Below are 10,774 nucleotides of genomic sequence, written 5' to 3' on the forward strand. Positions count from 1 at the left end.
AATAGAAAGAGCATTGAAACAGTTTTCGGAAACACGAGGCATTCTGATTTGTACAAGGGGTCACGTAGCTCCCGAGTTTTAATCAGATTGCCGAATGTTTTGATGTTCTTGTTCTTTCTCTTTTATATCATAGGCAAAAATAAAAACACGTTCACTGATGGTATATTATGAAACACAAGAAAAAAAAAACCCAATGAACTTTATCTGTCCTCACATTAAGTAAACCCCAGAAAAAATGAACCAATCAATGAGCATGCTCTAGAGTGCGGGTAACTTATACTTGCAATCAAGTTAATGCAATTTGCATGTATATGTAAACGATTTAACTGTAACACATTTGTAACAGAAAGATCCTAAAACTATGGTAAAAGTACATTTAAACGAGAGAGAGAGAGGTTTCATTTCACTATACTCTACCCGTTAATCGATCTTCCCGTATTGTATGTGCAATGAATGTATCGTCTACCCGCCACATGAAATATTGATTTTGTTATCGGTTCAGACGTTTAAATGCGTAGTTGCTGTATTTAACCTTGAGAGGTAATACGGTTTGATTTCCCAATAAATCATTTTGTTTTCTTAGGTTATATTTCTAAATTTTGTTGCGAGGATTCTTATTTGAGCGGACGTGAACTATTTTATTGAATCAATTAAGCAGAATACATTAAAATGATCGAATTAGAGCTAACTGTTGTTGTAGGATTCATTGCCACAGCTGCAACTTTATATATACTAGCTAAATGGACAAACGTCTTATGCAGAAAGAAATATCCACCAGGACCGTGGGGATTTCCGATCCTTGGCCACTTGCCCATGCTTGGGACAAAGCCTGAGGTAACATACCAACAATGGAGGGAACTGTATGGTGATGTTTTTCGGATACGATTCGGAAGCTGGAAATGTGTGATAATTAATGGATATGATGCTGTTAAAGATGCGGCGGAGAGATCTGACGATGCCTTTTCTGGGAGACCTAATTTTGTGACAAATATCTCGTTAAAAGAAGCGTATGGAGGATTTCAAAGCCTCAGTTTTACAGACATGTCTCCAAAGTATTTGCAACTACGTAAGCTTACCGCCACAGCTTTGAGTAACTACACACGGACATGTGATTATAAACCGGAAGATTTGTTCACGTCTGAAGCAGAACGACTTGTAGACTCAATGGACGATCAATCTTTTCTTGTTAGTCACAATGTTGAAATCGCAGTTGAGAATGTAGTTTACCAGATGTTGTATGGAAGAGGAACAGAAGGTGAAATACGACCACATGTTAAACTTATAGTAGAAGCCTCAAATGCCTTTGTTAAGTTTGTCAGCACAGGCAATATAGTTGATGTAGTACCATGGCTTAGGTATGTAATGAAAGGAAAAGTAGAGGATTTCAAAAAGGCCGCAACAGCTACTGATTGGATCACTAGGTCAAAAATTGACGAGCATAAAAAAAGCTTTGAAAAAGGTCAAACAAGGGACATATTGGACTCGTTCTGTGCTTTGTCAAATGAACTTCCATCGAAAGAAACTGAGGACAGTATATCTGGTGATCATCTTATGTTCCAGGCAACTGCAGTGCAGGGAGCTGGATTTGAGACAATGTCTCAGACATTGAAAAACATTATTTTATACATGTCCGCTTTTCCTGATATTCAAACACGTGTTCAGCAAGAGATCGATGACGTAATTGGCAACAGACCTGTTAAATGGACAGACCGATTAAATCTCCCGTATGTAAATGCAACGATTCAAGAAGTGATGAGGATATCATTAGCTACTCCATTTGCATTACCACATTTAACCGTGGTTGATACAAAGCTTCGTCACTACGACATCGATAAGGGAACCGTTGTATTCTTTAATCTTCATTCAGTTGCTAACGAAGACTCGTTCTGGGGCGATCCAACAGTGTTTCGGCCGGAAAGATTCCTGAACGATAATGGTGGATTAGACGCAGGAAAATGCGCACATGTCTTGGCATTTGGAATTGGAAGACGCAAATGTGTAGGGGAGGCGTTAGCCAGAATGAACATATTTATAGCGTTTACAATTCTAATGCAACGTCGAAAATTCTCTTGTACAGAACCAGAGCACCTAAAACACAATTTAATTGATGGCAATACTACTGAAGAGCAGTGCAAAATCATTGTTCAAAGAAGAACATAGATGAGATCTAAATCGGAAATGAATGTTGTCAATATATTGATATAGCGAGTGTGTCATCTAAATTCTGATGGCTGCTTTCATAAATAGACTTAAATGAAATACTGTATCAGTAGCGCTACTAGCTGTCAAACTCAGTACGATAATGTTTTGATCTTACCTAAGACCACGTAGAACGATTGGATGAAATACAAAGCTTGAGTTTGTAACTAAACACTTATTCTTTCTTACACTAGTTTCAGACAAGACAAAGCCGCGTAATAAGTTATTTTGTTTCTTTCGAGGGAAAGGAATAAAAAAATATTTTTTATCAGAACAGAAGGAAACGTTTTTACGCATAATGAATTGATTGATTAAAAGTCTTACGACAGCCTCTTTAATGATCAAATACATGTATATCAATACATCACATTTAAAAGAAAAGCATTGATGCAAAGCATCAAAGGGCGTCCGAGCAAGAAATGCAGCAGGTGAAGATGAACTAGTAGACATATGATGACAAGATATTCTTATAATCTTTTCAATGGTTAATTGGTTATTACCAGAATTGTATATCACTTATGAATGAACGGATGGAAGACATTGTTCATTATGAACTTTGATTGGCATGCTAGAGATTAGAATATTACTTGTTATTCCTTTATGATCGTGATTATTAATAGCAACGGATATACATGTATATAATCATTTATAATCCATATGTGTAACGCATGATCAACACCACACTTGTGCAATTGTCCCTTATTATGTTATCGCTATAAGCGAAGACGCCCTCTTAAGGTATCTGTTCACACTTATATGACACTGGTTATACGTATTACCATGTTGATCATCTTGAGCACAATTGTTAATTATACTATAATTGTAATATCTATTTTAATGAAAAAAAATACAGATTTTATGAATATTGTTTTCTTTTCTTTTTTTGTGTTTTATGTACTATTTTAATATTGAGTTTTTACGCTAACTACTCTTTTTTTTATTAAAATTGTAAAATTAATTTTAAAAATTCAGTTGTCATATTGACCGACGATTATAAGTCAAAACTTAACTGGAAAAAGTCAGTAAATTATGGTTAATCTTTCAATATAAAATATTGTTTATTCTTAAACCATGTACATGTACATTTTGTATTTTTCTTTATCATTTTTTAAATTATCAATCAATTGAATAATTCATAAGATCTAATTTGTAACTTTGAATAATTCATCGGCATCTTTACTAAACTGTAAACACGAATAACAAATTAAATAAAATGTTTCCAAGTTGATAGTGTCGGATTAATACCATAAAGATATACCTTTTTCCTCAATTATTGTACATATTTTTTGTTTTTATCTCATATCGATAAATTGACACATGCTTTTGTTGTTGTTGGTGGTGTTTTTTTCGAATTGTATGTTTATGTATAATAATAATCAATAAATTTGAGAGTTGATCTGTGTTTATCAATTATTGTAACCAAACTAAGTGACAAACATTCATTTTGGAAAAAAGCTTATTTATCTGTAAAATATTTTTTCTGTTCTGTAACAATATCAAACATCTACTCCAAAACCGGGAGAGACCGGACAATAAACGTGTGATACTATTCGCCGGTCACTAGTAAATCCCGGTCAAAAAAGATCGGGAGAGACCGGGAATTACCGATAGGAGTACATCGCTCTATAAATAGATTTTTGGACTTTCATAATGTTTAGGTCAACAACTCATCATTCTATTTACAGATTTCGGATACATGTACAACAATAATATACCATAATAACCCACTGTGTACTACAAAATGATAAATAAAAAACCCCGAAGAGCGCGATTTATTGGCGGAAAAGGTAATTTCATTTGAAAATGTTTGCATTTCGAAATTCTCCAGTTCGCTATTCATTGTACATATCGCGAAATTTCATTTTTAATTAATAATCAAGCACCCTCATACCGATCGGAATGATCAGCTTTTATTATGACCGACTAAAAGGCTCGAGAAGTTGCTGTCGCCCTTTCACAAAACCTGATTTCATTCCATAAGGGGCGTCGCGCTTCGGCGCGGACGCCAATAAATCGTTCTAGCAGTCTTTTCCATTTGTAAATATCTAATAGTTAAATAATAAATAGACAAATTATATCGACTTTTTCCGTAATGTTAATTTCCCATAGGCCTCTTGGAGTTATTATTACTGTTAATGCAAGTGTACCATGTGACTGAGAAATGTGTACTGTTACATAGGTAACAGTACTTTTTAACAGTATAAAATCTGAAGCATTTTGTTTACAATTAAATCTTTTAATTATTGATAAAACGGCCGTTCTCAGTTAGAATTTAAATTCTTAGTTTTTACGTGTCACCACCGTCTATCCTCATTATTGCAGGTTATTGGCCTGTAAGTCTATGCAGGTTTAAGAAAGTAGATATTACCTTAAATAACACACTTCGTCTTTGGTCATGAATAAGTGTTTGACAATAAGCACCTAAAGTTACGACAATGACAGGTTCATGATTGTCGCCGTTCAATTTGTAAAAAGTGAATGTGTATTTAGATGCTTTAATTGTATTGTTTTAATTTTGTTTGATGCCGTGCTATTCTGGAACAATTCACGATTGTAAATTTTGTAAATTAAATCTCAGTAACAATAACTTATAAAAAATGGTTAAGGATTAGTGTTTGGCTGAAAGTATATAAATAACACATGAGGTTGTGGGTAACAGTAAAAATATCATCCCGAGGAAAATACTTTTACCCATGTGTTATTTATTTTAATACTCCGAACAAATATTGTCATCATCTGAAATTGTCAACTAAATTTAACTGTAACAAAAATTAACCAAGAGTAACAATAAACTTGCAAGTTTTAAGTGTACTGTAGGCCTACTTGAGAAGTTTTTTTTCTTTTATTCTTTAAGCAAGTGGTGATATCCACTAGTCATAAACATACAATAAGCTGTGTTTTATTTAGAAAACAAATGACCCATTTATACGGTTATGATCTGTGAAATCTGATCATTCTGTATCCAGACTATTATTCTTCGCATGGTTTTTAGTTGGGACGTAGTCCCAACTAGTGCACTTACAAACCCGAAATTTCCAACCATACCCAAACAAAAAAATACATCAACAAATTATATCAAAATTGTGAATAAATCTGGAATAAATCATGTTTTCCTGATTTGTTAATACAATTTGTTCATGATTCATTAAATGAATCATAAATAAATTGTGCTTTTACTGGAAAGAAAAGACCCCATTTATTATAGATTCATTACAAATGACAGATTTATTAACCATTGATTACAAACATAAGATATATTCAATACAATTTATTGCAAATTCATTACACTTGAACTGGAATGTATACAATTTATTCATGATTTATTGGAAATAGAACTTTTCCCGACTGCATTTAATACCATTTATTACAAATTCATTACACTTTAAAGTTCTGAGATATTCACAAGTTGTTCATGATTCATTAAAATCGGAGATTTTCCAGGATTTATTCAATACAATTCATAACATATTTATTGTACTTCAGATGTTCATAATTTGCTTAATTATAACAGAAATTTTCATTGATGTAGGTCCTTTTGTTTTACTGTTCATAACAACTAAACCCCTCTCAACTATACAATTTTTTTTTTTTAATTTCCCTTTACTCATTACCGTACTTGTTTTTAATCAGTCACTGGAATATATATATGGGTTTTTCAAGTCTCTTAGTTTAGGCATCACCATATTATTAATTCCATGCTCAGCGCAAAACGTGAAAAAAGGAGTCAATTATACAAACTCGTTTTACTGTTAAATATGTTCAACTAATTTGCATGTAGATTTTATTTTTGAGTGATCAAGATCAGTTTTTGTCTTTCTTATTGTTAATACGCAATCTGATCCATACCCACGGCTTTTTATGATTAGATCTATCATTATCAGTAAAAAAACTGTCGAATAGATTAACGTATATGCGTAAAAAGGTAAAATGTCGTAAAAAAGCGACTTAAATTAATTCTCTCGGACTTAACATCTGTTGTTAGTTTATTGTTTTGAACAGCATGGCTCCCAGCCGCGCGATTAAACGATAAGATCTTGCAGGGAACTGCAGCCTACCGAGCGCCCCCTATCAGCCGACAACAGAACAAGATTAATAGGAAACGAATTTTTTTTGCCATTTCAGAAAAAAGATATCTCACCATACAAACAGTTTTCTTTCTTTTGGATATAACTAATGTCAGAAACAAACTAACTTACAACAGATTTTGTCATTGCAGCTGCAAAATTAGGAACTTTATACAATACTATAGTAGCTAGGAATAACATTTCGTTTGCATTAATTCTATGCATAGGAAAAAGGCGGTTATTTTGGAAGATGAAAACGTGTGGTGTTACACAAAAATATGGATAAAAACAATATCAAGGCATCTAGACTACTGATAGATGGTATACTGATAGACGGTAAGTTCAAAATTTTCTTTCCGTTCTACATAGCGTTTTAATAACCTTCTATAGATCTAGATCATATGTAAGTTGGCAAAAAATAAAATTTACTGGAGTAATGTGCAGATTAGGATAACGATCGATTCGCCCCATAACGACTCGCCCCATTTTAGTGACGATTCGTCCCCCCTAATGGCACCACCTTAAATTAAACATTTTTTTATTCATTTGACTTGGATTGAAAAATATTTATGATACAAGATACAAGACTTAACAAGTTTTGAAATATGCACGCATGTACATGCATTGTTTATGAGGACATCTATGTACAGCCCATTAAAAAAAAAAATCTGCATTGTTTCACACTGAGCTCATCTGCACATTTGAATGCGATGAAAAATGATGTTCTTTTTTATTTTAAGTGACTTCAGAAGACTATTTTTCTTTTACTTAGTTATCTCGCAGAAAACTGAAAAGAGCAGCAAAGAAAGGACAGAACGTAAAAATCAGCAACTCTGATGAAATGGTAAAAAGCAGATGAACGGGAGATAATAAAATGCAGATGGACGGCTTCTTAGATCGTGAAGAGTTTGCTATAGTTATGGGACGAGGGCATTCCAAGGAAATGACATATATGAGTCTTTGAAGCGTAAGTATAGGGCTACATATATATTAATCATTTTAAAAACGACAATGTGCTTTTAAATATTAAGTAGATCTACTAGTAAATGATAAAAAATAATACTTTTCAATCTGAATTTTGTTCATGTACATATAGTAATTCAATGTCATAGCCTTCCGATTTCGTTTTAAATTTAATTGAAGCAAATGGTAAAAAACTGGACTTGCTACAAAATATTTGTTCATTCCTCTGTTGAAAATGAAATCGAACATTCACCGGTTTGTTTTATCAACAAATATTTATCTATCATAAGACTTTGTGAAATATACTGCTGGTTTTTATTCAATAGAACATGTACAGTCCAAAGTGGTTGTTTGGCTCGAGTAACAGTTGTTCAAAATTCAAATTCAGATTGTATTGCAAATAGAACAAATATTTATTTCATGCTTTCCAGTGTTTTATTGTAATATATCAGATGATTATATTCTGATAAACCACTAGTGAAATTTATAAAATATAATTTTCACTGTAGCCGGACTATATCTGAATGCGGATGAAAAGAAAATCAAAACTACATGGAATAATTAACAGGCAGAAATAAATGCCGTCATGCGTAAATTTTGCTTCATTAAGAAAAGGAAGTCGATGTCATCATACATCATGTTAAAAATGTAGCACAATTACAGAAATTTAACAGGCCTATGTTTCACAATTCATGATGTGACGTCATGATGTGATGACGTCACAAAGGAGAATACGCGACGTTACGCGGCAAAATCAGTAAAAAATACTTAAAATCACTTAAAAAAGCATGAAATAAAAAGAAAATTTATTTGTTTTACATATAAGATTGAAATATATTTCATTCGTGAACACCAGCTATTATATTTTCACTCGTGGCTACGCCACTCGTGAAAATATTGCATCTGGTGTTCACTCAGTGAAATTATATTTCAATCTTACATGCAAAACAAACAAATATCCTCTATATATTATACTTTTTTCAAAGTGATATGTCAGAAGTCTAAGTTTAAATTTTGATATTTTATTTATAAATATGATACTTTTTATGAGAATTTTATTTTCTATTTTAGAGTATGCCATTCATTGCCTCAGTATAGAGATTCAACATTTAATGATTATAGGAATTAAAAAGGTGTAGCTCCAGACAGACACTGAAAAGGAAGGCAAAGATGTTTTCAGACTGACATAAAGCCCTAGTTTCTAAAACTAGAAATATATTCCTAACAGCAAGCACGAATATTTCCAGAATTATTCCCCTTTACTTGTTTACCGACATTACCTGTTTTATTTGCAGAGATATTTATGAAATGAGCTATGCACGTACATTATGAGTTTTCAATGTTATGATGTGGTGGCATAGATTTTTTCACAAATTTTAATCTTGTTGAATGTTCTTGATTAATCTAGTCAGCTTTTGTTTGTAAAAAAATAAAAGAAAAATGAATAAAATTTATCAAGATATGTTATTATTATTATTATTATTATTTTCATATTTTTCTCCGGAATTGACACCATCATTGGAACCTGCATTTATTCAAAATCCATTAGATGAATATAAGCAGGCAAGCCTGATTTGTTAATGATTCATTAATACATTGAATTTCGGTTTATGGAAGAAGAAAAAATACAATTTATTAGTGATTCATTAACAATTTATTTGCAATTCATTAATGAATCAGTTGGTCAGCGAACCTAATTTATTGCCAATTGATTAACCTGATTTGTTGATAATTCATTGACTAAGTCAAGAAAAGGACCAAATTCATTACCCATTTGTTAACCTGATTTATTAACAATTTATAATAAGTTGGTAAATGGACCCAATTCATTCCCAAACAAAAAAAAGATAGGAATGAATCAGTATAATAAATGATAAACAAATTTACCATTTATTCCAAATTTATTATAGATGGAAATGACATGCAAATGAGCCAATGCATTATGAATAAATTGTTAATAAATCAGTGAAATGAATTGGTAATGAATTGGGTCCATTTACCAACTTATTATAAATTGTTAATAAATCAGGTTAACAAACGGGTAATGAATTTGGTCCTTTTCTTGACTTAGTCAATGAATTATCAACAAATCAGGTTAATCAATTGGCAATAAATTAGGTTCGCTGACCAACTGATTCATTAATGAATTGCAAATAAATTGTTAATGAATCACTAATAAATTGTATTTTTTCTTCTTCCATAAACCGAAATTCAATGTATTAATGAATCATTAACAAATCAGGCTTGCCTGCTTATATTCATCTAATGGATTTTGAATAAATGCAGGTTCCAATGATGGTGTCAATTCCGGAGAAAAATATGAAAATAATAATAATAATAATAATAACATATCTTGATAAATTTTATTCATTTTTCTTTTATTTTTTTACAAACAAAAGCTGACTAGATTAATCAAGAACATTCAACAAGATTAAAATTTGTGAAAAAATCTATGCCACCACATCATAACATTGAAAACTCATAATGTACGTGCATAGCTCATTTCATAAATATCTCTGCAAAATAAACAGGTAATGTCGGTAAACAAGTAAAGGGGAATAATTCTGGAAATATTCGTGCTTGCTGTTAGGAAAATATTTCTAGTTTTAAGAAACTAGGGCTTTATGTCAGTCTGAAAACATCTTTGCCTTCCTTTTCAGTGTCTGTCTGGAGCTACATGCCTTTTTAAATTCCTATAAATCAATTAAATGTGAATCTTATACTGAGGCAATGAATGGCATACTCTAAAAATAGAAAAAAAATTACCTCATAAAAAAGTTATCATATTTTTAAAATAAAATAATCAAAAAATTTTAAACTTAGACTTCTGACATATCATTTGAAAAAAGTATAATATATAGAGGATATTTGTTTGTTTTAGGCATTGTAAGATTGAAATATAATTTCACTGAGTGAACACGCAGATGCAATATTTTCAACGAGTGGCGTAGCCACGAGTGAAATATAATAGCGGTGTTCACGAATGAAAATATTTCAATCTTATATGTAAACAAATAAAATTTTCTTTTTTTTTGCTTTTTTTAAGTGATTTTTAAGTATTTTTTACTGATTTTGCCGCGTAACCGTTTCCTTTGTGACGTCATCACATCAATGAAACGTCACATTCATGAATTGTGTGAAACATGGGCCTGTTAAAATTTCTGTTGTGCTACATTTTTAACGAATGATGTATATGACATCGACTTCTTTTCTTAATGAAGCAAATTTCGCATACGGCATTTATTTCTGCCTTTTTTTTTCCTGTATTTTGAGTTTTGATTTTCTTTCATCCGCATTCAGTATAGTCCGGCCGTGAAGAAATTATATTTTTTTTCACAGTGGTTTATCAGAATATAATCTCTGATATATTACAATAAAACCTGGAAAAAGCATGAATAAATATTGTTTCTATTTGCAATACAAATTTTTGAATTTTTGAACAACCGGTTCTCGAGCCAAACAACCACTTTGGACTGTACATGTTCTATTGAATAAAAACCAGCAGTATATTTCACAAAGTCTTATGATAGATAAATATTTGTTGATAA

The 10,774-nt window shown here is 31.7% G+C and overlaps 1 protein-coding gene and 1 long non-coding RNA gene across 2 annotated transcripts; both read left to right on the plus strand.

Annotated features, from left to right (window-relative positions):
• Positions 1-499: 499 nt before the first annotated feature.
• On the plus strand, positions 500-3,537 carry LOC132733404 (cytochrome P450 1A1-like). The gene has a single exon (XM_060720056.1). The coding sequence runs from the start codon at positions 670-672 to the stop codon at positions 2,158-2,160; it is 1,491 nt and encodes a 496-aa protein (XP_060576039.1). The 5' UTR covers positions 500-669; the 3' UTR covers positions 2,161-3,537.
• Positions 3,538-5,242: 1,705 nt separating this feature from the next.
• On the plus strand, positions 5,243-9,051 carry LOC132733405 (uncharacterized). The gene is made up of 3 exons (XR_009626161.1): positions 5,243-6,599; positions 7,036-7,230; positions 8,298-9,051. It is a non-coding gene; the product is annotated as an uncharacterized LOC132733405 (long non-coding RNA).
• The last annotated feature ends 1,723 nt before the right edge of the window (positions 9,052-10,774 follow it).

This window comes from Ruditapes philippinarum, unplaced genomic scaffold (assembly GCF_026571515.1).
Source record: "Ruditapes philippinarum isolate M1 unplaced genomic scaffold, ASM2657151v2 ctg16646_1_1_1_1, whole genome shotgun sequence".
NCBI classification, from domain to species: domain Eukaryota; kingdom Metazoa; phylum Mollusca; class Bivalvia; order Venerida; family Veneridae; genus Ruditapes; species Ruditapes philippinarum.

Bases quoted from the DNA above. Each gene is read 5' to 3' on its own strand.
- LOC132733404 (XM_060720056.1), top strand. From the start codon at position 670: ATGATCGAATTAGAGCTAACTGTTGTTGTAGGATTCATTGCCACAGCT.